Raw genomic sequence first — 27,802 nt, forward strand, 5'->3', positions numbered from 1 at the left:
CACAAACCAGAAATGCTGAGGGAAAAAAAAAATCCAACAGCAACGCATCATAAAAATGGTGTTTATCTCTGGAGGCTCGTGGCTTTGGTTCTCCACTGCTGATGATACCCCCAGAGCACCAAATAAAACTGTTCCCTTTCACAGCATCTCCATTTCCCAGAGCTCAGTGTGTGAATGGGTAACACAAATATTTGGTGATTTCACTCACCCGTTTCTCAGGGGTGCAGAGTGGAAGGGAGCTGTTGTGCAAGCAGGAGGGAAACAATCAGGGTGTCCCTAAAGATGTGTCCTCCAACTGCCAAAATATGGTTTGGAGCCGAGTGTGGGATGTGCACAAGTAGTGATTGCACCACAGTCACCACTGGGACTGTGTGGAGAGAACTGAGTATTTTCTCTGAGAGTTTTGACCTTTGCAAATGAACTGGGCACAGGGATAAAAGAAGGAAAGTAATTGAAGGATTTGGGTTGGAAGAGAGCATTAAAGGTCATCCAATGCAGTGAGCAGAGTCACTTTTAATTAGATCAGGTTATTCCAAACCAAATCCAACCTGGCTTTGAGTGTTTCCAGGGATGGGGCAGCCACAGCTTCTCTGGGCACTCTGTGCCAGGGTCTCACCTCCCTCTCAGGGAAGAATTTTTTCCCAATATTCAGTCTAAACCTGCTCTCTGTCATTTTGAATCCATTCCCCCTTGTCCTCTCACTCCATGCCCTTGTAAAAAGTCCCTCTCCAGTTCTCTTTAGCCAGTCTTAGGAATCCCTGGAAATTTCTCTTCTCTACCTAGGCCATTTCCAGGGGAAGGACTGACAACTACTCACCCCAGAGTGGAGGGAGGGCAGCCTGAGCATTTGCTGAGCCAGGTAAACATCTTCCTGCCCTCTGCAGCATCCCCATCCCCAGGGGAGGGGGTTGGAGCTGTTCCTGAAGGTCCCCAGCAGTGATGACAGATGAGGATGGAACTGCAGTTTCTATAGAGACATTTATTGGAAGGGCATGAAAACAGAGTGCAAATTCCAGACAGAACATGTTGTAGGCACATAGTCCCAGACTTTGGTGGGAGAGGAACCCAGGAGGGTGGCACCGTGTCCAGATTCCCTGATGCACCCAGATCCAGAGAGATTTGATCCCCAGAGATGGATTAGGACCCTTCTTTCTGCAAAGCTTTCAGTCCCTCTGCTTCATCCTGCCTGGCTTGACAAGAGCTCTCACCAGAGCAGGCACTATTTTATCATCCAGCCTTTGCAAGTGCAGCCTGGAGCAGGGCTGAGACCCCTGCAGAATGCAGAGGAAACATCTTCTGCATCAGAAAGGAGCCTGTTCCCCTCCCCGTGGTACACTGAGAGTGGCAGTAAATAATTGCAGTTTGGTTAATACTGAGCAATGCATAAATGAGCATTTAACAGTCCTCTTGCTGCAGCTGTTTCCAATCGAAAGCCCCGTCCAAAGCCAGATCGAAATTATCCTTTTCCTGCTCTCGGGAGAGCTCCAGAAACACCTGAAATGGGCAAGAGAACGCTTGGGTTATTCCTCTGTGAGGCTCCTTTGCAGGAGTCACAGCTCTGCAGCCCCTGGGAGAGGCGTGGAAAGGCTTTTTGGAGGGAGCAGGAGAGCAGGAGCTGAGCCTCCTGTGCTCTCTGGAGTCACCAGACAGGCATCACCTGCCTGTAGGAAATTCCATACAGGTTTTCCCCACCAATGGATTGAGTTAAACATTCCTCATCTTTGCCACCAGCCTTGTACAAGCAGCAATAAATAATCTGCGGTTTCCAGGGCACCCAGAGGGGCTACGTGTGGGCAGCTCCATCCTTGTGTATTTTGTGTGCCTTTCTCGACCAAGTGGGGTCTGAGACTTCATCCAGACTTGTTCCCACCACGCAAAATCCCAGCAGTAAAAAACCCCAAACCATTTTCCACCACTTTACCAGTGGAGAACTCCTCACCCACCACCCTCAGGCAGTTTTTTGGTGGAGCTGCCTTTTGCCACTGCATGTTTGGCTGCAGCTTTTGTCCTTGCTCCTGCCTTTACAGCACAAATAAAAGTCACCTACCTGAGTCAGAGTATTCAAGGAGAAGCTGTACTCCTCGAGGCTGCAGCTTTGTTTGGCTGGGGAGAAAGGGGAAGAGGGTTGAAAATGAGCAGTTGCTGCTCTGCCTTTTCAAAAAGTCACTTGGTTTTGTTCTCACCTTCCTCCAGCTTGGAGAAGGACTGGGACAGGGGCAGTGCATCTTTCATTGGGACCTTGTAGACCAGCAAAGAGGGGAACCTTGAGGAAACAGAAGAAAAGGTGATTCTTGCTCTGTATTGAGGTTCTGGGGTCAAACCTTTATGGATGTATGGATGACTTGCTGCTGGGATCACAGGAGGGCTGGATGTGGTGACATTATGAAATCAGATCAGCTGTTCATCCCTCTCCAGCTGAGATCCTGTGTCTGGCCATCTCACCAGGCACGTTATCAGGGGTGAGGCAGTGCTGGAACCACTCCTCATCCCATACTTTATACTTGCCTCTCCTGCCATCTCACCAGGCATGTTATCAGGGATGAGGCAGTGCTGGAACCAGTCCCCATCCCGTATTTTACAGTCACCTCTCCTGGCGGGCTGCACCCGGGAAAATCTTCAGAATCTCAGCGTGCAGCACGTCAGCGCTCTCTGGATCCTTGACCTTGATCTCCAGGAGATATCCTTTGCCAAACTTGTTCTTCAGGTACTGGATGGAGCCAATGCACCTGGCAGGGCAGGGAGGAGCAGAGGTGACATTGTCACCTCAGCACCTGCTCCTTCCTGAGAAGGAAACCAGGGGACACTCCATGAAAGCCACGGAAGGTGAGGCTGGAGGAGCAGCGGGGTCAGTTCCAGGTGCTGTCACCCACCGGAGCTGCCCGGACACCAGGATGGCCACACGGTCACACACGGCCTCTGCCTCCTCCATGTAGTGCGTGGTCAGGATGGCTCCTGACTCCTTGGGCTTCAGGGCATCCCGGATGGTTTTCCTGAGCATCAGAGTGAAAAAATATATGGAAAAAATTAAATCTAACACTCCCTAGAAATATCAGGCATTGTTCTTATATCTTTGTCCTTCCAAATGCCTTTCCCCTAAAATAAGAACAGAATTTTCACATGCAGCAACTTTAGATTAATGAGCACAGGGTAATGCTTTGAAATAATGACAAAAAAATACTTTTGGCTCAAGTATCTTTATGAATTCTCCCAATTCCCATTTAGGACTGTCCTAATTAACGAGCACAAGGTAATGCTTTGAAATAATGACAAAAAATAGTTTTGGCTCAAGTATCTTTATGAATTCTCCCAATTCCCATTTAAGACTGTCCTAAATCTTGCAAGAAGGATGAAGGCAAAATAGCTTTTCTCTGTCCTTGCTCCTTTTGTCTCTCCTGAGTTAGAGAGAGACAAAAACCATATTTTCCAACAGAACCATTGCAACGCCACCATCTGTGGATGGGGCAGAACTCTTTTGATGGAACTTTAAACATCTCCTTTTGGCTTCCCACCCCTCTCCCAGTGTGGTGGCCCCGTGCCCGGGTTGGTGCTCACCAGACTCGGCGCTGCCCGTTGGGATCCATGCCAGTGGAGGGCTCGTCCAGCAGCAGCACCGAGGGGTTGCCCAGCAAGGACAGTGCCACACACAGCTGTGACACGGAGAAAAGGCTCAGGGAAACATCCTGCACAGCCTGGCACTGTGCCCACACACAGCTGTGGGCAGAGCCTCCTTGTCCTTGGGAGTTCTGACTTATGGGAAATGTGGGTTTGGGAAAGGCTCAGTTCTGTCACCCCACCCCACGGGAGGATCTCCCAGGGCACAGGTTGGTCCCTCCACTCAGGAAGGAGAGTTTTAATTAGGGCTTGAGCATTGTAGTGACCCCTACACACACCTTTCTGGTTATCCCAGCAGGTAATTTTCTGACTTTTTTGTGTAAGAAGTCTTGAAGCTGCAGAGCATTCACAATTCTGCAGGGGGAAAATGAAAAAAGAACATTTTTATTATTTCCAATCAATACTCTCATCAAGTGTTCCCAAAATGACAAGGAAAAGGAACTTTTCTCCTCTTGGTCTTGGCTCTTGCTTGTTTTCATTAAACATTTATTGTGTTATTAAAATGTAAGTGACTATTTGAAGCAGAGTGCACTGAATAAGCCACAAGCTCTTTTCTAAACCCATCCTCAGTGTCAACAGCATTATGAATCCATTCCCCCTTGCCAGTGTCAGCTCAGCACCCTTTCTTGTGGTGCCAAACCCTAACATCAGAGATTTCAGGAAAGCTGTCTAAAGATAACACTCTTAAAAGGGCATCAATGGTAAATTTATCCCCCACCAAAAGCACTCAGGAAAATTGGAGGTTTTCTTAACCCACTCACTAAATCACGGCATCGAGCACAAAACCGCTTTTGCTGCCGAGTTTCCTGAGTTTCTTTCAAAGTTTCCTCTGTGAATTTTGACTCTGTGGTGCCCTCCCCGTGGCTGAGGGGTGGGACAGGGGACATGCCAGCCCCCCACCTGTACCTGTGCACAGCAACATCCGTGTCCTCCTTGCGCAGCCCCTTCACGGCCGCGTAGACCCTCAGGTGCTGCTGCGGGGTGAGGTCCAGCCACAGGGGGTTCTCCTGGGGACAGTATCCCAGGAATGCGGGAGCCTGGTCCTGGGAGCCTCCTCCATCTCCCCTCTTCATCAGCACCTGCACAACCAGCCTGGGCATTGTCCCCTGACACAGCCTTGCCCAGCACAAGGGGTGGTTCAGGGGAAGATTGTGGGGTTTAAGGTGAGGAAACCCACAGTGAGGGAGTGATTTCACACTGTTCTTGAATATAAATGTGACAATTACGGTGGATGCAACAGCTTATCAAAATTAGGAGTGGCTCACCATCATTTTATTCATGCATTATTTAATTTAATAGCACAATGAACTCGATTAAAACCTTGATCAATAATAATGCTCTGATCAAAATTGCAGCCTTGATAAAAATGTTAGCTTAGCCTGGGTGCAAGGTTTGGATTTTTGTCATGGATCCATCCCTTGTCTCCAGGTGTCTCCTACCTGCCCAGCAGTCAGGGTTGTATCTCCAGTGATCATTTTGATGGCTGTGCTTTTCCCAGCTCCGTTGGGCCCCAGCAGTCCTAACACTTCTCCTGCAGTCAATACACAGAATTTCTTAGGACTATTCCCCATTCAAGAAATATATCATGCACAGTCCCACAAAACAAAAAGCTCAGAAAAGGCAGCCTACTAACATCAAAGATCATATAAAATAAAAGGTTTTATTTTATAAAATACAAGCTCAGAGAGCCCATGAAATTTCAACTTAAATTGATGCTGTGAATTGCTCCCAGGAGCCACTGATAAAGTGGTCTCCTCTCCCCGGGATCTTTATTTTATCTTTATTTTAGATAATGGACAGTCACAGGTCATTAATGGGATGCACCATTAACACATCAAGCCCAGACTGAAGGTGCTTTAAAAACAGAACAAATGGATTTGACTTTTCTGTCCTTGCTCAGGTTACTGAGAATGTGCAGGGAATTAACTCAGGGTTCAATACAGGTCTGGGAGAACAGTCCCAGTTCTCACCTTTTTTAACACAGAAGGAAAGGTTTCTGGTGGCTGTTTTCTTCTTCTTCTTAAAAAACGAGCCAGATTGCTTTATATTATATTCCTTGCAGAGATTGCTGACTATAATGACTGATTTCTGAAAGCAAGGAGGAAGAAGCGAGATTAATTTATTGTCTTGGACAGCATTAATCCTTCAGTTATGTTTTTCCATTAAAAAGGCAGAAAACCTTCTGAAGACCTTTGTTTTATAGTTCACCAGGAATATGAGGTGCAACAGGACACTTTATTGTCCGAGTTCCTCTTAAGAGCTTTCTTCTCCTGATGGAACCCACACTTTTGGAATTTTGATTTTCCCAGTGAGAAAAGCACAGCCAGAGCACTGACCTGCACTGGTTTGTGTTTTACCAGGTAGAAAAATCAAACAAAACAAGAAGGACAACACTCAGGGGTACCTCGTCCTGGCTCGGGGCCACCATGGCATTTCTCACTGCTTCCCTTTCAGCTCTGACATCTTCATCTTCGTCCTCGAGCTCCTTGGGGTGCTGCTGGCTGCTTTCTTTTCTGGGGGAAATCCTGAAAACCCACCAGCTTTAGCTTAGGATCTTGTTCTTTACCTTTGTCCTCCACCAGAGCATTTTGGATAGACTAAGAGTGAATTTCCCTGGGATCGAATTTATGCTGTATTATAATGACTACTATTAATATCATCATCATTATTGTTATTGTTGGGGATGATGATGGTGATGATGATGTTTATAATCTTTGTTTCGTACCAAAAAAGAAGCTGGTACATCCCACAGCACAGGCAACATCCTATGGAGGCACTAAATAACTTAAAAGCTGTTCTATATTATCACACCACTGCATTATTTAAGGGGCTATTTAAGTAATAAAATATCACCAGTATTAAAAAAATAGATATATATTTAAAAATAGGGACACAAATGCAATGATGTTTTCAAGGAGAAGCAGCGGGGCAGGAGTTTAGATCTCACATGTGCATGTGTGTTTATACAAACCTAAATACTGGGTCCTGTCTCAGCACTGCTTTTCCATATTTTAACTCCAAAAAGCGAAGGAGAAGAATGAACAGCACAGAATGGATGTAAGGCTGAAAAACAGAGGTTGCCACATTAACAGCCTTGCCTTGCCTCCCACCATAGCTGGCACTGAGGTGGTGGCAGTGCTGTAAAACACATGAGGGAAACAGAATATGTGAAAATGGAGCCCATTAACATTGAAACTCAGTGCAATCAACACTGCAGAAAGCACTAAGGGCAGAAAAACTCCAATTCATAAAATAACAGGAGAACACGAGGTGATCTGGGCTTATTTCATTTTGCTTTCCCCATTTCAAAGATGTGAAATTATTTTAGCACAGTGGGTAAAATGTCACCCAAGCCCACCCAGATCCTCCTCCTGCTTCTTCATAGCTGAGGAAGGGCTTTGGGAAACCCACGTTCCTCAATAAAAACAATGTTAAATGTTTTCTTACTGCAAAGACAGCAATCAGTACATGAAGGTCTGAAGCTGCACTAAATGTCCCAGTGTCCTCCATGAACATCTGTAAGAATAAATTAAAAAAAAAAAATTACTCAATTAAGGTGTGCAGTTCTTCAGTATCATTCTGCTTAATGCTCAAAAATTATTTTGAAATCTGCAAAACTTCTGATTTTCCCCAAACATTCAGCACACAGATGAACAGATACAGATGTTTGGCTTTGGGAACCCTGGTCCTACACCACAACATGTCACAGCTCTCAGTACATGGACCAGATGTTCTGTCTCAGGAAAACATCTCTGCTTTGGCTCCCCCTGGAGAAGAGGTGAGTGGGACAGGACAGAGGAGTGTCTCCTCCTTGGACTTCACCCCTCAGTAATTCATCATTTATCAGCAGTGTTGCATGTGGCTGGGGGGGTTTTGTTAAATTCTCATTTGACTTTCCACCACCCCCCTCAGCTGGCACAGAGTAAAGCCCCTTGTGAGTATTCTAAATTCTCATTCAGGTTTTTTTTCCACGCAAAGACAGATCTGTGGCTTCAGATTTTCTCTTAGGATTGGTCAAGCCAAAGCTGACTGACTTTGTGGCTGCTCCATTGGCATTGTCCAAGGAAACCTTGGCATTGTCCAAGGCTAACTTGGATGTGGCTTGGAGCAACCTGGTCTAGTGGAAGGTGTCCCCTCACATGGCAGGGGGTGGAATGAGATGAACTTTAAGGTCCCTTCCAAACCAAACCATTCCATGACTCTGCATGGAAAGAATGAGGAGTTTTTTACCTAATCCACAGTCACAGCTGCACAAGAAGACACCCCCAGCCCTAACAAAGAGCTGGAAAATGAGATCTGAGCTGAAACAATCACCTAATGATGCACTGTGGAAAATCCTACCCAGGATGAGCCTTCCCAGTGTGCAGTTACCACCAGATTTTGGTGCAATTACCACTAGACTGGTGGAGTTACCCCTAGATTTTGGTGTGGTTACCCCTAGATTTTGGTTCAGTTACCCCCAGATGTTGGTGCAGTTACTACCAGATGTTGGTGCAGTTACCCCCAGATTTTGGTGCAGTTACCCCCAGATTATGGTGTAGTTACCCCCAGACTTTGGTCACAAGGACCCAGGGTTGTGTTTCGGGCCTCTCCTTGCCCAGAACCACCACTCACCTGTGGGGAGTCGATCACAAAATCAGCCACAAAAGCCATCAGGGGGTACACGGGAACCAAGAGGGACAAAGCGTAGAGGGAGGCACTGTGTTGGGACAGATAATCGAGGATTCTGCTGATGAAAAAAGAAACAAAGCACACCTGGAAAATAAAACATGAGGGTAACTCAGCTGATGGGAAGGGTTACTCACTGCTTATTAAAACTGTGTGAGTCTAGCTCTGCACTTCCCTGTTGAATTTATAAAAATGGACAAAAAAAAAGAGAGAGACAGAGAGAGGGCTCAGGAGATCTTCATCTGTCTCTGTCTGAGGGTTGGCTACTGCTTTGGGCCAGCTGGGGAGACTTCTTCCCAGGGACTGGGCTGCTCCAGGCAGAAAAAACAAACATGGGATCCCATCCTGTTCATTCCCAACCCAATCCATACCAATAATCCACCTCCTTCCAGGCCGGGCTTGGATGATCAGTGTCTAGCCTGATAGCTCCTGTCTCAACACTTTATATCTTTTGGATATGGAGTGTCAAGGAGAGTGATAAATTAATTTTTTGCCTCTGTTCCTGCACCAGTTCAGGTTGGATCCAGGTATTTCCCCATGTCACAGCAGGATTGTGGCAACAGAACACGGTGACACAAATTCAATACGGAATTGGCTGCTATGAAACACGCCCAGATTTACGCTGCACATCTCTGCTTGGTGTTCTGACATCTGGCTCACCCTTAAGATCTCAAATTGTCCATAAACCCAGCAGTGCATTATCCAACCATTTGCTCACCACTATCAGGATGAAAGACCAAACATCACAGCTCCATCCTTTGCGAGAGCTGAAGGAGATCAGGTAGACTAAGAGAACGATGGAAATTCCATAACCCAATGTCCCCGCGACCTACAGGGAAGAAAGGCTTTTGTTGGAGAAAATGGAGTGAGGCAAACCACCAGAAACCCATCTATAGCAAGGGGGAGCAGTGGAAATGATCACACAATAAGATCAGGGCATTTAGAAATTACCACAATTTTACTCTGATGTGTAAAGGAATGCATTAAAGCAAGATTTGTTGCCTTTTATTTCCAGCTGGAGAAACCCAAAGGGTAGGAGGGGAAACAAGAAGGTCAGGAAGAGGAACAAGAGTGTTCCAGCACCATCTGCACCCACACGAAATATTTTCCCTCAATCCCTTCCAAGCAAACCAGCAAGGACCAGAATGGGATGTATCAGCAAGGACCAGAATGGGAAGTACCAGCAAGAAGAAGGTGCCAGTGTTGCTGAAAAACTTGCTGCTCAGGGCAAACTGGAGGCCAAACATGGAGAAGAGCAGGATCCAGCAGAGGGGGATGTCCACCAGGGCCTGGCCACACCAGTAGGCTGAGGGAAAGAGCCCCGAAATCCGCAGCTGGGCACGAGCTCCCACCTGGGAAGGCACAATTTTAAAGCGTGTTTTTTTTGTTGGTGCCTGGTTTGCCAACTGCACCCACGGGAGTGGCCCCAGGAAATGAAAAGGGAGTAAAACCTGGCACCATTGTGATTCTGGGGTAAAGTTCGACCTCTTTTTGTCTTTTAATATTTTGTGCTGTCTGCAAAACTTCCCATGGATCAAAACACCCACAGTTGCCAATCATAGGGCTGGACTCAGTTACCTCAGAGGTGTTTCCCAACATAAATGATTCCATGATTCTGTACTCAAACATCCTTCTGGCAGTGCAGTTGTGATCCCTTCTGCCCACCCCAAACCTGCCCCATTTCAAGGAATTTACCTTGCAATCCTGCGTGTAGCCCATTGCAAAGTGAGGAGGAAAGCCAGGGAATAACAGCAGCATATAAATGACGTTACCGGCTATAAAAAAATTCCAGAAGTGGGGATTGACCAGCTGAAAACAGAAGAACAAAGAATTTGTGGGAAATGCCTACAATTCATTTTACCATTCTTCTTACTGCATTTCTTGTGGATTACAGGGCAGTATGAACAAAAAAGGAGGGATTGGAAACCAAATTTTGGAAGGTTTTCCCAAACCAGAGCCATGCAAAGTGCTTGCTAGTGAGGAGACGTGGGTGGTGCAGGTCCCACTCCTCCATCCCAGATTTGTGGGGAGCTCTAATGCATCTCTGCATAATCAACTGATGGGCCAAAATCTGAATAATGTGATGGAGAAAATAAGGAACCTCCTGGAGAAACCCTCCCAGCCACTCCCTCCATCCAGCAGCCCTTGAGACCCACATGGGGAATATCAGATCTGGTTTTCCTGAAGTCAAACGTGGTGGTTCCAGAGGTACCATGAAGGAAGGTGGATTTACACTTTCAGACAGCTCTACAAGGCTTCCCATTAAAATCTGAGACCTTAAATGATTTTCTGACACCTTCTGGCTTCACTTACAGAGAAGAAGGGGTGGCTCCAGACCTGGATGTGGCTGGTGGAGTTGAGGGTTCTCAGCAGGGAGTTGCTGATGATGTTCACCAGCACGGGGAAGCAGTTGATGGCCTCCACGTGGCACAGCACGATGAACCTGTAGCTCTTCAAAGGACAGGAAGACAAGGTGAGAACTCCTGGCTTTTCTCATCTACAGCAGGGCAGCAGTAGGAAAGGAGAACACCAGGAAAATCCAGGCCTGAAATAGCTTTGCTTATGTCTTGTTTGCTAAAATAAACAAATGATGAGGCACTGGAAGTCTGTATTGCTGTGCTAAAAATGTACATTTTGAGGCAGAAGGTTAGGGAGATAAAGTCTCCTCTAGCATGGGCTTTACTGCTCAAAACATTTCCTCATTTTCCTAGCTGTGGTACAAAAAGTTAACAAGGTCATCCCACAGGGAGAGCTGATGGAGGCATCTTGCTTAATTATTCAATTGTTGTGAGGAAACTGGAGGGAGAGGAGAAAAACCCTCACCTGACCTTCACGGGACACTTTTATAGCCCCGTTTTGTTGTAGTTTCTCTGTGATATTTTCCTCCTTTGCTATTTCCACTGTAAGATCCTGGCTCTGGAGCACATGGATGAAATCATCAATGCCTGTGCCTGGTGTGAGGACCAAAAACAGAGGAATTATAACACTGGAAAACAAAAGAGTCTTTGATGATTTGACTTTTATTTTTACTTTTAAATCCATGACCACCAAACAAAACCAGAGGAAATCTAATAGCTGTGGGCATCAGGCAGCACATGTGTGCTGGATTATTGCACATTAGTTTTTGGGAAGTTAATGGATTTCAGTCTGAATTTTTGCATTGTCTTTTTTTCTCCCCCAGCCTTTTCCAAAGTGCTACAAAATGCATTTTCCTTTGGGACCATCTGATGAAGATTATCCAGTGTCATTCTCTGGCTAATTAACATGAAATATCATCCACCCATGGGAATGCTGAAGGTGAAACTCTGGAAGCAGCCCATTAATTTGACTCAGTATGAGTGAGCCTGGAGTGTGGTTCCTGCTTTGAAAATCACACACTCTGAATTTGCTTGGATAGAGACCTGGATTTGTGGCAGGGAGAGAACCCTGTCCCCATCCTATCTCACCTGCTCTGATACCTTTTTGCACACCTCTTATCAGGGTCTCACCAGCTGCTGAAGCCACAGTAGATTTCCCTCAAAACCCTTTAAAGACAATCCCTACTCTCTTCCCTCATTAAAACCTCCATTCCCCCTTGGATCCTCTACATCTACATCCATCTTCTCTGTCCTGTGTTTTCCTTTGGAGCAGCAGGAAGCCCAGCACTGGGAAGGCTGAGGGAAGGCTCGTGGCCTCACCTGTGTGGTTGTAGATCAGGAGTGGGGTGGTCTCCCTGTAGGATCTCCTCCCCAGGGGCAAGAAGTACCGTGCAGGGGAGAGCTGCCAGGCACTCACGCTCTGCCAGCCAGCCACCACGCACACTTGCAGCACCAGAGGAAGCAGGAAAACCACAGAGAGCAGCAAACTGTGTTAACAGAGAGATGAGTAAACATTCTGAAAAGAGGCATTCAGCAGAAAAGAGTTCAGAATGCATTTGTGTGTTGGAATGGTAGGTGATAGGTCACCCAATGCTCTGGTAAAAGTCTTTTGGTAATTTTTATAGCATCATGGAATATCCTGACTTGGAAGGGACCCACAAGGATCATGGATCCAACTGATGGCCTTGACACCCCACCAATCCCACTGTGGGCATCCCTGGAGCAGCGTCCAAACACTCCTGGAGCTCTGGCAGCCTTGGGGCTGTGCCCATTCCCTGGGGAGCCTGGGCAGTGCCCAGCCCCTCTGGGGGAAGAACCTTTTCCCTGATATCCAACCCAAACCTCCCCTGGCACTGCTCCAGCCATTCCCTCAGGCCCTGTCACCAATGACCAGAGAGAATTTTATTTCCAGAAGTCTCAAACCTTGATCATTCACCAAATGATTCAAAATGTAACAGGGAGAGAACCTCAGGACTGGACTGCTCAACTTTTTAGGGCCATGAAATGCCTTTCAGACTTCCTTTAGATACAAGGTTTTCATAAATCAGAGTCTTCTAAATGTTTTAGGGCCATTAAATGTCTTTCAGACTTCCTTTGGATACAAGGTTTTCATAAATCAGCATGTTCCTTTAGTTCCTTGTACCCCACCAGGAAAGTCCAGTTTGAACATCAGTGGGGCCAAATGAGTTCAAACACTGGCAACACAAGAGAATTTAAAAAAAAAAAAGAAAAAAAAAAAAAAGGCCAGAGGAAGCCTGAAAGTACTCTCTGTACACCCTGACTTATTTTAAAACTTCCTCCATTTGATATAAAAGCATTTCTAAATGGTTCTTTTCTTTGGAAAGAAAATGGGTTTCTCTTGCATAAATTATTCAGCAGAGAAATGAAAACACGCAAAAGGGAGATTCTGCATTACTGACACTGGACAGGAAAAAAAACAAACCTTCCCCCTCCTCTGAGTGCAGATGACCAAAGATCATTCCTAACCAAGACCTCATATCAATTAATCCAAACTCATTGAAGCAGAGGTGTGGAAATTGTACCCCCTTGGTGTGACCGTGTCCACTCCCAGACCTCTGGGGGAGAACCCCTTTGGTACTTACAGCGACCGCAGGTTCTTGGCTGAGCTCTTGAGCTTGAGGAAGTGCACCCGTGCCATGGCACAGACCTGCTGCCTCCAGAGGGCCAGGCCCTGCTCTGATGCCTTCCCAGTGTCCGAGGGCAGCAGGGAGCCTGGCCTTGCCTCGTCAGGGTCTCCTGGGGCTGCTCCTCCCCACTCCTCCCCAGGGATGTGCTCATCTGTGGGGAGATCCACACGCATGGTTATGTCTAGGCACAGCTTCTAGGCTGGGGCTCATGAGAGTTTAAGAGCCACCTTTGGAAGTGTCTTGGATTGCAGTGTAAAATAAAACCAAAAATGTGTATTCTGTTATTATCTGTTGAAACCAGGTAGGGCAGTGTTCTTTATTTCTTCCATGACCCACCCTCATAACTCCAAAGGGGGTGTCTTCTGTTAATGGGCAGCTGTTAAAACCAGCTGGGGCTGTGTTCTTTATCCCTTCCATCCTCCCCCCAGGGGATCTCTGCTGTCCATGGCCCATCCAGGCTCACTGCAGGGCTGATCCAATTCCATCAGCCCATGGGGAGATGCTCCACCCAGGGGGAGGAGCCCAGCATTCCCACCTGGATCAAACCTGGCATTGAGAACAGCAGCACAGCCTGTTTGCACTGGATTCCCAGAGGGAGAGCAGACCCAGCTCAGCACCACTGGACCTTCTACAGGATCATCTCTGCTCCAGCAGAACCACATCTGGCACTGCAGGAGGGCTGGGCTGGGCTGACACCAACACCCTGAACCAACAGGGGGTCAGGAGTGTTCTGACTCTGTCAATGCTTTTCTTTTTTTTGCTTGTTTGCTTTTTTGTACTACTACATTTTTATTTTTAATATTCCTAGTAAAGAACTGTTATTCCTATTCCCGTATCTTTGCCTGACAGCCCCTTAATTGCAAAATTATAATAATTTGTAGGGAGGGGGTTTGCATTCTCCATTCCAAGGGAAGCTCCAGCTTCCCCTGGCAGACACCTGTCTTTCCAAACTCAGACAGGAGGTTACTGCATGTGAGCTGATGTCTTTGGCTGTGGACTGTAAATTGTACCTTCTTGGTTGGCCATGGCTTCTCCCTCCAGCTTCAGGAACACGTCCTCTAGTGTTGTCATGCTGACACCATAGTTGATAATTCCCTGCTCAGGGCAGCTGTCGAGGCCACTGAACAGATCTGCAGGACAGAGATAAAATCAAGGCATAAGCACAGATATCCAGACCTCTCTGGTTCAGCTGATCCAGCCTGACCAGAGCATCTCCAGTGACAGGGAATGCAACAAAGCAATGGACTGCCAGGACACAAAGGTGTGGAGGAGCACAAAACTGCCAGAGGCATCCCTCATGGAAGGTGTTCAGCATTTTAGAGTGTTTTCATCCTCTGTGGGATCTCAGGCTGAAGTGATGGGGACGGTGGGTGAGAAAAGGGCACTGCAGTGCAGGTTGTGTGGGGGTTTTTTTCTCTTATCTCTGTTTTCTCATTTAACACAAAGAGAACTGAACTCTCAGTAACACACATGGCCCAGTTTAGCCTGGGCCAGTGTTTGTCACTGCAAAGAGTAGAAAAGCATTTGTTGCACAATTTGATCTTAAATGTATGATAAAATTGTGGGGAAAACCCAAACTGCAATGGTTTTAAAGTCCTGATGTGACTCCTGTAAAAAAATCTCCCTTTGCATTTCTCCTTCCCTACATTCGTCATTATTTTTTATTTCTCTTGGGACAATTCTCAATTATTTTCACATACATTACCTGGGAATTTATTCACGTTTTCTAAAGGCAGTTTATATCTCAGTTCATATTGGGTGTGTCCTGAGAAGATGGCATTGGGGATGTACCCTTTCACCAGGGATGTCAGATTCTCCAGGTCACAAGACTCACTGACATGGATCCTGTTGTGTGAAAAAAACCAGACATTTAGGTTTGGAATAAAAACAACCCAAACAAACAACATCCACCATTTTATGGATGCATAAAAAGAAAACTCCAATGTTCTTCATTCATTCATTCCTTACTCTGGATTAACTAACCCTAACTCTTACTGCTGTTTCAGTTAATGGAGCTGGATTTTAATGCAGGTAATTTTTTTTTATGACATCTGCTCTAGGCTCTCATTAATTCTGGTGTCTCCTGTACTTGTACGTTGCCAGGTATTGCTGGGGCTTAAGGAAATACCTTAAATGATAGCAAATCCCCCATTTTTTCTTCAGGAACAGAGAAGAGCCAACACACTTCAGCCTCCCGTGCGAGATAAAAGCCTTGCGGTCTGTAGAAAGGAAAAGCCAAAGGAATTTCTAGTTCAGAGCACCAGAACTAGAACTGCACGTTGCCATCTTTTGGGGCTTTGTGCTCCAGGGTTATCCCCAGGGATGCCCCGGGCAGAGCTGTGCTCACCCGCCAGGATGTCGGCCTCGTCCATGAACTGGGTGCTGAATAGGATCACCCGCCCCGCACGCTGCTCCCGCAGGAGGCTCCACACCTGGTGCCTGGAGAGAGGATCCAGCCCTGCCGTGGGCTCATCCAGGAGCAAAACCTGCAGGAGGGATGGAAAAGACATTCCTCACTGCTGGAGTGTCTTTGGGGTTTGGTGCTCCGAAGGCAAGAGACCCAGAGCATCTTTTAGACAAGGGTGTCTCTTCTGAGGGCTGTGAGAGCTCAGGGAGCTCTGTCTGCTTCAAAACTCACCTGGTAAGGTGGGTTATGAATTTAAAAAAAAAATATATATATAATGAAATTTATTAATTCTAATTATAAGCACTTAAAAAAAGTCAGAAATCCTAGAGCCAAACACATGTCCAAGGTTTTAATTATGCTGGACCCGAGTATTTCCTACATCCCAGAGCCATGCCTGCTGCCTTACCTGGGGGTTTCCAAGCATGGCTATTCCAATGGATAACTTCCTTTTCTGTCCACCACTCAGTTTTTCAGCTTGAGTGTCTTGGATGTTGCTGATATCCAGCAGTTCCAGAATGTTTTGCACCTAGAACAGCACAAGGATGTCCATTCTCAGCAGCCATGTCCTTCCATCCTTTATTAGGGTAGATTTAGATTTAAATTAGAGATCAGAAAGAAATTGTTCCCTGTGAGGGTGGGGAGGCCTTGGCACAGAGAAGCTGTGGCTGCCTCTGGATTCCCTGGAATGTCCAAGGCCAGGTTGGACACTGGGGCTTGGAGCTTCAATTCTCAGAAGATCCAGGTGGATTCTTTGAGCAAAAGGAGTCTCTATGGAATGGTGGGGAGCACCCACTCACCTCTTGCTCTACCTCTTTGGACTTGATGCCTTTGATTTCCGCAAAAGTTTTCATGTTTTCTTTCACCGTCAGGACCTCGAACTGCGGGTTGAACTGCGGGCAAATCCCGACCATCCCCCTGATCTCCTCCCTGTCTCCCGTGTCGGAGAGTCTGAGGTTGTAGATGCTGGCAGAGCCTGTCCAGGGGGATAAAAAAAGGGGATGAGGGGGAATGGACTGATCTTTGGAGCTTTTGGATCAAGGCCACCCCATCCCAGCCTCCTCCTAACCTTCGGAGGGGAAGCTGAGCCCACTGAGCATGTTCAGCAGAGTTGTTTTTCCAGCCCCACTGTGGCCCAGCAAGGCGGTGATCTGACCCTCATAAATGTTTAAAGACAGACCTAGAACAAAAAAAACCATCGAGTTTGGGGAGAAATGGGGTTTGAATTGCCCCCACTCACTGTCAAAGGCAAGAGAAGTCAAAATGTACAAGAATTAAGTGGTAATAATTGGGCAAAAAGAGCACTGAGTGGGGTAAAGCTCTGCAAACCTTCAACTAAAGGCATAAGGCATTGGTCTGTATTTAGCAGAAAAAACATAAATAATTAAAAAAAAAATTAAATCTTTCTTCTCTTTACTCTTATTAAAATCAGCAAATCAGTAAAAACTGGACAAAACAGTGATTAGTCACATAAATTAATATATGACATAAATCTTCAAGCAATGTAAGTGGTTTTTTTCATTGACTGACTGTTTACACAATGGTGTTTCCTTGTATTTAACAGGAATCAATCTCACAGCTTTCGTACCTCTTAAAGCTTCTGTCTTCTTGTCCTTCTTCTTATAGACTTTTTTAATATTGTGGAGCCTAAAGGGAAGGTCAGGAGGTTATTATTTGGTATTTCTTTTTTTGATTGTAAATTCTTGTAATTGTAAACATTGTAAATTCTTTTCCCTGCTGTTCTTCTGCATTTTAATGGACCTTAAGTTACCATGACAGAAATGGCATGAAGAAAACAAAAAGTGCTGAGAAACAAAGCTGAGAGTCTCAGGTTTGACAGGCTCTGTGCCCTGGTGTGAACATCCAACCTGGCACCAAAAACTGGGGCAGCAGGGCTGGCAAAGACAAGGCCAAACTCATTGCAAGACTTTTACCATGAGTTGCCCTCTTCATTCTCCCTTTTGTCCCTAAGGGACATTGAAAGACCACAGCAAAAAAACCCCATTTATTTATTAATCTAAATTTATCTAAATTTCACCTTTAGTGACCAGTCTGAATTATCATTTTATCTCTAATTTTTCTCTGTGAAACAAAACGTTTTGCAGGAGCCTCACGACCATGAAAACTGCCTGGAAAAGTCCAGCCCAAGCTGATGGAAGGAGTGGGGAACACTAAACCAGACACAAGCAATTCCTTCTCTCTTTACCTGATGGCCTCTTTCCCCAGGAATTGGGGGGGCACAGGTTCCACATCATCCCCAAGGAGCTCCTCAGGGTTTGCTGTGGCTCTGGGCACGTCCCTGCTGGAGCCTCTCCTGCTCCTCATCCAGTACGAGCCCTTCAGGCAGAACAAAGGAGGTTCTGGGATCCCATATTTGCCTGCAAATAAAGCAAAAATGATGTTCTGTCATTAACCAAAGGCACAGCCAAAACACCATTCTAGGCTAAACTTTTAGGAGTTTCAAATAAGTACAAAATTTCTGCTTTTCCCAGTCAAAACCTCCAGGTTTGGAGCAGAGGAAAAGGAGACAAGAAGGTTGGATTCAGGGATTTATGTCATGCATTCAATTTTTGAAATGAATTAAAGTTTTGTCCTGCACATTATTACACTATAATCTCATAATTAGAAGGACAAAATATTAAATAAAAAATATTAAACACTTTGTTATCATTGATTCTCTGAATCTGGCTTGTGGCAGAAACAGAAAAGTCACTCCATGACATTATAAATTTATTTTAGTCCACACCTTATTTTGGTTGAGTCCAAGAATGGAGCAGCCCATCATTTCCTTGCTATAACCCATGCAATCCATGTAAATAAAAATGAACCATTGCTACCTGGCAGAATTTTGTCGAAATACAGAGCCAGCAGCATGTACAGGACTGAGTCAAACACCAGCAGTATGTATGTTGAAAATAAAAAGTATGCTTCATCCATAAGGTTGGAAAAGGTGAAACCTATTTTATATTTCTCTAACTGGAAAATCTGGAAGAAAAAAAAAAAAAAGAAAAAAAAAAAAGAGAGAAAGAAGAATAAATTTCAGGCTGGAAAAATATGCACATGCCATGGATGCAATTCTGTTTGTTAACCCAGAAATCATCTACAATATTGACCAACTCTTCTTATTTTCTTTCTAAGGGGAAAGGGGAATGAATTTACTCCATGCAAAGATCTTCATGCTTTCATCCAGAATTTTCCAGAACAGTCCAGAAACAGAAGAAAATATGAGAGTTTTAGAGGAGATCCATTCAAAAAATCTGATACTGGCACTCTTGATGTGACAGAGTCACGACAAAAATGTTATAATTTACATAATGATTGATTTAACCATATGGCGAATTAACAAACTCAGTCGCTTTTCCTGCTGGTGCAGAAATCTCCTCTCCCAGGCAGATTTTTTCTTTATATATATATATCAAGAAATCAAATACTAGATTACCAGAGCTAGAAAGAGGAGGGGAGATATGACTAATGGCAAAGTGGGAAACCACAGGGATTTATCCAGGGTGGGGAAGGAGGAAGGGGAGGAATTCAGAGCTGGATTTACACAGCCCCTGCTGCCAGGAGGAGGGGAGTGCCTGGGCAGCCAAGGATGCTGTCCCTGATGTTCCCCAGGATAATGGGGCTCTTGTTGTGCAGGGATGGGGCTTCCTCGGGGTCATGTGGAAGCTGCAGACGTGCACAACAGCAGATTTCTCTCTCTCTTTTTTTTTTTTTTTTTTTTTTTTTTTTTTTTTTTTTTTTTGTGCCAAGGGCTCCGATTGTCTCTGCATTCATCTGCTTTTAAATCAGAGGAATGGGATGTGGGGGCATTGGAGCCCCTGTATGCTGCCCAGCACAGCTCAGCTCATGTGGGGGTTTCAGACAGGCTGTGGAGAGGAAGAAAAAGTTGCCTGAATGTTCCACAGCTGGGCTTTTGAGCTAAGGGCAGGAATTGCAGCTGGGTTTTTGAGCTGAGGGCAGGAATTACAGAAGGATTTTTGAGCTAAGGGCAATAATTCCAGCAGGATTTTTGAGCTGAGGGCAGGAATTCCTGTGCCTTTCTCTACCAGCAGGGGAAGGTTCAGCTGCAGGGGTGGTGCCCCCCTACCTTGGCAATACCAGTGTTGAATGCAAAGGGACACATGAGACCCAGAAACCACTTCAGGGGGTCGGGGACATCTTCTATCAGCACTGCCAGGCTCAGGAACCCGAAGATAAAGATGATGAGGAAGCCCACGGAGCTGACAAGCTTGGAGGTCTTTAACAGGGAGCAGAGCATGAAAACCAGGTGGATCTGTAAGAACAGAAGTTTCCTTCAACCGTTGAAGGAAATAAATATCCTGAACAGCAGCACTTCCATTTGCCAGGCAGCAGATCTCTAATAAATATCCTGAACAGCAGCACTTCCATCTGCCAGGCAGCAGATCTCTGCTGAGCTGAGTCTGTACAACAAAACCCACTAAAGCCCTTCTGAGTGGGCTGATCTGAGGTTCAAACTGGGCCTTTTGTAGCCAAACAAGAGCCTGTCAGCCCTTCAGGCTGCAGGTGAAATCTTTGCTGCTGACCTAGAGAAAAGCCACTCAGAAGTTTCAGCCAGGGTGGCCCACAAAAGTCCTGAGCACTGTGCAAAAGGCTCTGGAGCAAAGCTCAGGCTCATCAGCACAGTAATTGTTGGAATTCTGGGCACTGAGAATTTCAGGCTTTCTGTGCTGACAGTCTCTGACCCCCAAGCAAACACTGCATTGGACCTGAGGCCATGGAAAAGGCTCCCAAAATTGAGTGACAGCACTGGGATTGTGGATGTGGAGTTTGAATAGAAGTATGTGATATCACAGGGTAGAAAACTTAGAGTTTAAGGGTTTAGAATATGGTAATATATATAAGGCAAGATGGTGATTTTAGGGCATAGGCTGAGTCTTTTGTCTTCTTCCTGAATCTGAGTGGGATTTTGTAATTGGGTAGAAAAATCCACATTGTGGCCACAGGTGGTTGGTTATTGGGTTAAAAGTAAAAATAATTTAGATGTAATTTCATAATTGGACAGTTTATCTTTAAAAGGCCTTCTAGAGAGAGAGATAAGGTTCCATTTTTAGTTTATTAGTGAGAAGTGCTGTAGAACTCACAGTTTGTGAGACTGTAATAGAGATAAAGAATTAATAAACATCCGAGTCTGAACAAGAAATGCGGTTGACACATTTAACCCTGTCAAAAAGAAGATAAAACCCAACAGGTAATAAATCATATGGGGAGGAAATCCGTCTTTAAAGCCTGACTTACACACGCCAGACCATAGAGGAAGAACAGCAGTGAGACTGCAGGGAAGCTGCTGGTGTAGAAGTGCTCCTGCAGCACGAGGGCTGTCAGCAGGCAGGAGAGGATCAGCACATACAGAGAGTACAGCAAACTCCAGGACAGCCTGGGGAGGGAAAGGTGCCATCAGCTGCTGCAATTCTGGAAACTTGGATTTTGGGGTTCTAGTCTATAGTAATATATATGGGGCAACATGGAGGGTTTAAATCATTGTCTAAGTCCTTCTTCTTCCTTCTTCTTCATGGTTTTGGGTGGATTTTTCTAATGGAGTGAAAAAGGTCAACATTGCAGGCCTTGGGTGGTCATTATTGGGTCAAAAGTAAAAATATTATAGGTGTCATCTCATTATTGGACTATATGCTTAAAAGACCTTGGGAAGAGTTATAGACAGAGCCATTTTTCACCTTGCTGTTAGAGCTTACGGCTCATGAATCTGTAAATAGATAAGAAATAACAAACACCTGAGTCTGAACACGAAACTGTGACTTGTGTGTATTAATCCTGATCCTAGCAGGGTAAAAGATGCCAGAACTGTTGCAATCAGCCTTGTGGGTAATTTACAGCTCTGCTTACAACTTCATCTGCACATTAGGAGTGTCGACGTTTAAATATTAATTATTTCCCGTGCCAATAATTTCTCTTTCATGCCCACAGAACAGACAGGTGATCCAGCTTAGCAGGAAATTCCCCAGGGAGCAGAGGACACCACTGCCATGCTCAACCCTCTGGTGGAAAAACTGAACAAAAACAGTGACCCATCACATCAACTAATACTCAACATAAATTTTCAAGCAATGCAAGTGTTTTCTTTCATTGACTGACTGAAATGTTTGCACGAGGGTGTTTCCTTGTCTTCACCAGGAATCAATCTCACAGCTTCAAGTGCTGGAGAAAAGTTACAAACCCACTGAACTCATTAATTGGCTTCTCAATGAAATCCCCAGGAACAGACTGATTTTTTTGGCGAACATGTTCCACTTTAAAGAGAACTCACCAAAATGCAATGTCCTGCAGCCCCATGGTCTTCATCAGCACTTTGAGCTGCTTCTTTTCCCGTGTGACATTCTTGGATAAGAAATACATGAAGGGAAAGAAGCACAACACTGAGATAATCATGATGAAGCTGTACTCCAGGCTGAGGGAGAAGATGACGCTCCGGGACGCCATTTGGACGCCACCAATGGATTCCATTTCTTCCCAAACAGAATGGTTTGTCACCATCTAAAGGAATGCAAGGTCAGCAGATAAGTGTTTTGTTTCTTTTCTGCACTGAGGTGCATTTTTGTACAAGGAATATCCTGCTTCATCCTCCCTGGATTGACTCTTTAAAGCTGCTTTATTTTTTGACAAACCCATCCCTTGCTATTCACACAGCAGAGTTTGCCTTTCCTATATTATGTTTAAAATAAAAGGATGCCTCCATCAGTTCCTAAATTGGATTTACCTCTATAATGGCAGCATCAATGCTGGACTGCAGGGACAGGAAGCCTTTGAACCAGTACCTTGGGCTGTAGCAGTGCCACAAGGAGAAATTGGAGCAGCCGTCTGCAAGGCAAAGGGCATCACACTAATGAAAAATAATTAATTTTCACTATCAAATGTAATGACAAAAACACACTAGCACTGCGGGAAACCCTTCAAGTGGGCAATGATAAGAAAAAAAAACCAAAACGAACCACCCCAACCCACAATTTATTCCATCACTTAACAAACATGGGTTATTCCCACCCTGTCCACACCAGGCAACCACCCTGAAGTTCTCATTTTGTGTTACCTATGTATCCAACGACTTCATTGGGAATAACCACATGGCTGATGGGAAACCTGAGGTGGTAGGAGAAGTTGTCCTTAAATACAACTCCTATAATTCCCATATTTGAGATCCAGGCTTCCTCCATGGCTCTCTCATCATCCAGCTCCTCTAGTTTTATCCCTATGGGGTGTCAGAAAAACATTGCCATGAGATTTGGTGAGTCTGGAAATGTGTCCACAGGCATTGAGGGAGTGTTCTGCTTTCTTAGCACTGCAATTTCTCCTTTCCCAGTTCTCACTGGCCAGGGAGGCAGCCCTAAACACTTCAGACTTTACCAGTTGAGAAGAAATGCACCTCAAAATAATGTGGGTTTTTTTTTTTTTTTAATGTATTTTAAAAGTTATTAGGGGATGTTAGATAAGGCAGAGCTTTCCAGTTCAGAAGAGCAAAGTGGCCTCACAGGTAGTTTAAATCCTAGAGAGGAAATATTTGTGCAAATGGAGGATTTAGGATGAATTTTCTCCCCTCATCCAAGATGTTGGAGAGCTGCTACAACATAGAACCTGCACAAGAGATTATGTGGGTTTTTTATCTTCTTTTCTGTTGCTAGAGCCAAGATTAAATGCTCAGGAGATGCAGTTTTCATGTTTGGACTCAGATGTTTATTAATTCTTATCTCGATTACAGTCTCACAGGCTGTGAGTCCTACAGCACTTCCATCTACCAAGGTAAAAATTGAGCCCCCATCTCTCTTTCTACAAGGCCTTTTAAGGGCAAACTGTCCAATTATGAAATGACACCTGAATTATTTTTACTTTTAAACCAATAACCAACCATCTGTGGTCTGCAATGAGGATTTTTCTACCCAATTACAATATCCCACCCAAGCCCATGAAGAAGGTGAAAAAGGAGGACTTGCCTATGCCCTAAAACCTCCATCTTGCTTTATATATATATTACTATATTCTAAAGCCTTAAACTCTGAGTTTTCCACCCTGTGATATCACACACTTCTATTCAAACTCCACACCCACAATCCCATAATTGAGTGTCATCACTCAATTTTGGAAGCCTTTTACAAGCACTCAGGTCAATGCAGTGTTTTTGTGTGTTTTTTGAAATGAATTATTGTCCTGCACATTATTACACTATAATCTCATAATTAGAAAGAACAAATATTAAATAAAAATATTAAACACTTTGTTGTCATCGATTGATGTCATTGATGTCATGTGATAAATGTCATCAAACACTTTGATGTCATTGTGGGGCTCAGTGCCGGTTATCACAGAAAGCCTGAAATTCTCAGTGCCCAGTGTTTCAACAAGGTTAAATCACAATGAAATTCAATATTTAAGAAGCAAAACCCACCTGTCATGAGAGAGCTGGAGGCCACTTTGCTCATGATGTGCCTGGTGGTGGCGGTGACAGGGGTGAAGGTGACGGTGGCGCCGCTGGCGTTGAAGGCAGGGTCATCCAGGTAGCCCAGGTAGCTAAAGGGCACCTCGGAGTAGGGGATTTGGGACATGAAGGAGGACGCGATGAACACCAGGGGCAGGAAGATCAGGGATAGAATCCACTCCTACACCAGGGAGAGCAGGGAGGAGAATTTCATGGTGGTTTGAAAACATGTTCTTTGTGGGATTAAAATGTAAATAAGGGGAACTCTCAGTCTTTGTGGGATTAAAATATAAAAAAGAGGAACTGGGTCACCCCCATTTCTTAGATGTGGGTAAAGAGACTCTCTGCATTGTGCCCATCACCTGCTCCAAGAGCCCATCTGTGCCCTCATTTGTCACAAACCAGACAAAAATATCACCATTTAAAACAAATTCAAGTCTCCCTCAAGTGTTCATTACCAGTCAGGCTTCTCAAAAGTACTTTAAGTTCTGATTTTACCCAAAGAAATCGGTGTCTAGGGACAAGCAGGGATTGGCCACTCTCAGTAATTAGCTACTATGTTGGTTTTATTTTTAATTTTTTCTTACCTGAAAGCTCTGCATCTTCATCCTCCACTTGATCAGGACATTTTTCCACAAGAGAATTTTAATTTGCTGGAATACACTTATATTCCTCTGGAGTGCCTTCATCTTTGAATCTAGAGACAATTTCTTTTTGAAAATTGCTTTCAAACACAACAAAAGCCAAACTAGCGGCAACTGGTTTTATTTTCACAGTCCTTGCAGCTGTGCAGATGTCCTGGTTTAGGTTGAATTAGGGGAGAACCTCCAAAGGAATCCCCTAATAACAAAACCTCTACCACCCCTCCCCCAGCCCTGGGTTTGGGAAGGAATTTCTCGAACAAAGTGGAAAAAACCGGTTTATTAACAAATGAATAAACACCCCTGACACAAGGGAAAAAAAGAAAAAAAAAGGCTCAGGTTACTGAGAGGGGGAGGGCGCAGAGCTTCTTTCATGGGTCCCGGAGATCCTCGGATTTCTCAGGTCAGGTCAGATCTGGTGCCGGTCCAAAATCTTATTTTGGGGGGGGGGAAGGGAAAGAAAGGGAAAGGGAAAAAAAAAAACGAAACAGCGAAAATGAGCAGCGTAAAGGAGAGAGAGAGCGGCAAGCGAAGCACAGCCAGGCTAGCCCAGAGCAGAAGAGAGCGAATGCCAGCAGAGCCAAGAAAAGGGGGGGCAGACAGTGCCTGCCCAGCCAACAGAAAAACAGGGACAGCTGTTAGACATAACAAGGGAGTCCACGATATGGGATAGGAAGCACTGTCAACCCAGGACAGCAGTGAAACTTTTTCTCCCTTTTTTACAGCAAGAATGAGCTGAAGAAACTCAGATGTTGTGTGCTGAGCACAACCACCCCCGCAGCACAGGGTCCAAGAGACCTCATCACCCTCAACACACTCCAACCCTCACGGCTCAGCAGCAAAAGCTGATAAAAAGCAGAATTTCAGACTTCCATGCTGCAGCATGGGGAGTTTGGGAGGAGTTATTGATGAAATAAAAAAGGGACTATCACATTACATGACCTAATCAGCTTGGGTGGGCTCCATATCCAAGAGACAACAACAATATAGTCAATTAAAATCCCTGAAATCCTTTTAGTTGTAATTTTAATGTGCTGTAGGCTCAGCACCAAGAAGTGTTGAGCAACTCCTGGCCAGGCTGCGAGCTGAGCTCTTGTGGTAAACAGCATCTGCTGAAGGAACCTGGGAGCCACGAGAGAACTAATTCTTGGAAATGCGTGGGAGAGATGCCATGGGTGGGTTTTTGATGAAAAATGAGAGAAAACCAAGTGGCCACGAGCATGTGTTACTCCAGCAGACAGGGCAGAGTCCTCTAAATGACATGGTCAATCCTCTAAATGACATGGTCAAAGCAAAACAAGGATTATTATTTTGCCTGGTTAATGCTGGTGGTGGGAACTGAAAGAAGTAAAGCATAAAGCTGCCTGCCAGATTTTTGCAGGTATGTGCTCATTAACCATCCATAAAATAACCATGAGGATCCTTTAATGAGCAAAAGGATTCAGCATCTCTGTGTAAACGAGCTCTGCTCACATGGCCAAACTGCTCTGCAGTCACATCAGGAGCTGGAATCTGCTCTGAAACAAAATCCTGGTCTCCTCTAAGTGATTCTCAGGTAGAACAACCAGAGCTTTTACAGACCTAATCTCTTCAAGCCTTCCTGTCATCGGGAAGGAAGATTTACCTTGCCCTGTTGTCCTGGGGGACACAATGTCTCATGGTGCTGACAGGCAAGACAGAGTTTATCTTCCTCCAAATATTTCTATTCAGCCCCCAGGGGCTGAATTTCCTTGTGATGAGACAGCAGGCACTGCAAACACTTGCCCTGGCTTTTGCCATCATCTCTAAAGAGATTTTTCCCCTCACTGATGATCTCAACAAACCCAGGTGTGTAAAAATTTGAATTTATCCTGTGGGATAACCTCTAGGAGATCCTGGCTGGGGTGGAGAGGTGGCACACCAGGAGCTCATCCCAGATTTTGTTGTCACTCCCAGTGCTGACTGACCCCAGCTGTGCTGCTGCAGGGTTTGGGGGAAATGTGGCACAACTGATTTCTCTGCTGCTGTGGTATTTCAGGTGGAGTTCTTTAGAGCACAAGATGAACAGAAGTTTTAAATTCAAACTTTAGCTTACACTGGAGGTAGGGAAAGAAATCTGCTCCTGGTACATCCTGGGTCACTTAAAATACTGAGCTGAAGCTGCTGCTTCCTTGTAGTGCTGAGAAACACTGGAAATAAACCTCTGCCATAAGCTGAGCTCCACTGGTGTGTTATTTCCTGTCAAAGTAAGCCTTAAAAATAACTCTATTGCCTTTAAACCCCCCTAAGGTTAAACACAAGCTGGACTCAAACTCAATCTATTAGAAAGATGCCCCCATGCCCCACCCACACATTTGTACCCTCACCCGGTGTTATTGACAGCATTATCATTTACTGGGGCTTTTCATACCTTTAAAATAACTTTTTTTTTTATTTAGGCTTAGGAAGAATGCTTAAGCCTTACCTCAACAGGAAGGTTTGAGAGGAATCCAGAGCAGGGGCAGAGATGCTGAGCCTCCCTGGGATGGACAGGCTGACTGTCCCGGAGATTCCCGGCTCTCCTTTGTCGTTTTCTTCCCTCAGGCACTTCTGCAAAAGACATCCCTCACACCACGGCTTCTTTTTTTTGTCCCCTGGCTTCCTTCCCCTTCCTCCTGGCGGGGCTCCAGCCTTATTTGTGTCAGAGAAAGCAAATAGAGCACATCGCTGTTGAGGAGCTGGTGTGCATTGTCCCGAAAGTTAACTCAGGACATTCTTGAGTCGTGGCCAAGAGAAGAAAAACAAGGCCCACAACAAACCACACAAAAATCCTTTCTCTGGCGAGCTCTGCTGCGTTTCTCAGTGCAGCAAGAGGGGCTGAAGTCAACAACGATGTCACAGCACAGGCTGGGGAAGGACAAAAGGTGGCAAACTCTCCCCGTGGCATCGGCCACAGAGTAGGAGCAGCAGAGAAGTGCTGCCTCCTGGATAGCAACAGCTCTTCCAGCTAAAAAACATATTGGAAAGGTTGAAATAAACTTCTGCTGACTAACTCTGCACTTCTAAAG

At 45.2% G+C, this 27,802-nt stretch overlaps 1 protein-coding gene across 3 annotated transcripts; it reads right to left on the reverse strand.

Annotated features, from left to right (window-relative positions):
• Positions 1-966: 966 nt before the first annotated feature.
• LOC310916893 (ATP-binding cassette sub-family A member 9-like) lies at positions 967-27,650 on the reverse strand. 3 transcript variants are annotated; one of them, XM_083874773.1, is made up of 39 exons: positions 27,220-27,650; positions 24,723-24,859; positions 24,106-24,316; positions 22,756-22,914; positions 22,426-22,526; positions 21,976-22,202; positions 20,949-21,087; positions 19,780-19,965; positions 18,527-18,674; positions 17,896-18,067; positions 17,278-17,336; positions 16,759-16,869; positions 16,490-16,665; positions 16,099-16,218; positions 15,633-15,771; positions 15,414-15,504; positions 14,991-15,130; positions 14,296-14,415; positions 13,241-13,436; positions 11,958-12,124; positions 11,104-11,231; positions 10,594-10,731; positions 9,976-10,089; positions 9,462-9,632; positions 8,999-9,109; positions 8,227-8,367; positions 7,060-7,128; positions 6,584-6,675; positions 6,017-6,137; positions 5,583-5,700; positions 5,052-5,143; positions 4,519-4,691; positions 3,891-3,966; positions 3,553-3,647; positions 2,871-2,990; positions 2,586-2,726; positions 2,184-2,263; positions 2,048-2,103; positions 967-1,494 (listed from the first exon to the last, which is right to left on the reverse strand). In XM_083874773.1, exons 2-39 carry the CDS (start codon positions 24,822-24,824, stop codon positions 1,396-1,398), a joined length of 4,899 nt encoding a protein of 1,632 aa, XP_083730899.1. In that variant the 5' UTR covers positions 24,825-24,859; positions 27,220-27,650; the 3' UTR covers positions 967-1,395. The 3 variants fall into 3 exon arrangements, with proteins under 3 accessions (XP_083730899.1, XP_083730898.1, XP_083730900.1); XM_083874772.1 differs by having other exon boundaries at positions 24,723-24,832; positions 27,220-27,649; XM_083874774.1 differs by lacking the exons at positions 20,949-21,087; positions 22,426-22,526; positions 22,756-22,914; ... (1 more) ...; positions 24,723-24,859; positions 27,220-27,650 and having other exon boundaries at positions 21,976-22,044.
• Positions 27,651-27,802: the final 152 nt, after the last annotated feature.

The sequence above is a fragment of the Zosterops lateralis genome (assembly GCF_965231275.1).
Source record: "Zosterops lateralis genome assembly, chromosome: 18".
In the NCBI taxonomy this organism is placed as follows: domain Eukaryota; kingdom Metazoa; phylum Chordata; class Aves; order Passeriformes; family Zosteropidae; genus Zosterops; species Zosterops lateralis.

Coding starts and splice junctions, on each gene's coding strand:
- LOC310916893 (XM_083874773.1), bottom strand. CDS start 24,824: ATGAAGGCACTCCAGAGGAATATAAGTGTATTCCAGCAAATTAAAATT. Junction 11,232..11,957: donor CCTGATCTACAACCACACAG/GTGAGGCCACGA, acceptor TCCTCACACCAG/GCACAGGCATTGATGATTTC. Junction 9,633..9,975: donor GCTACACGCAGGATTGCAAG/GTAAATTCCTTG, acceptor GTGCCTTCCCAG/GTGGGAGCTCGTGCCCAGCT.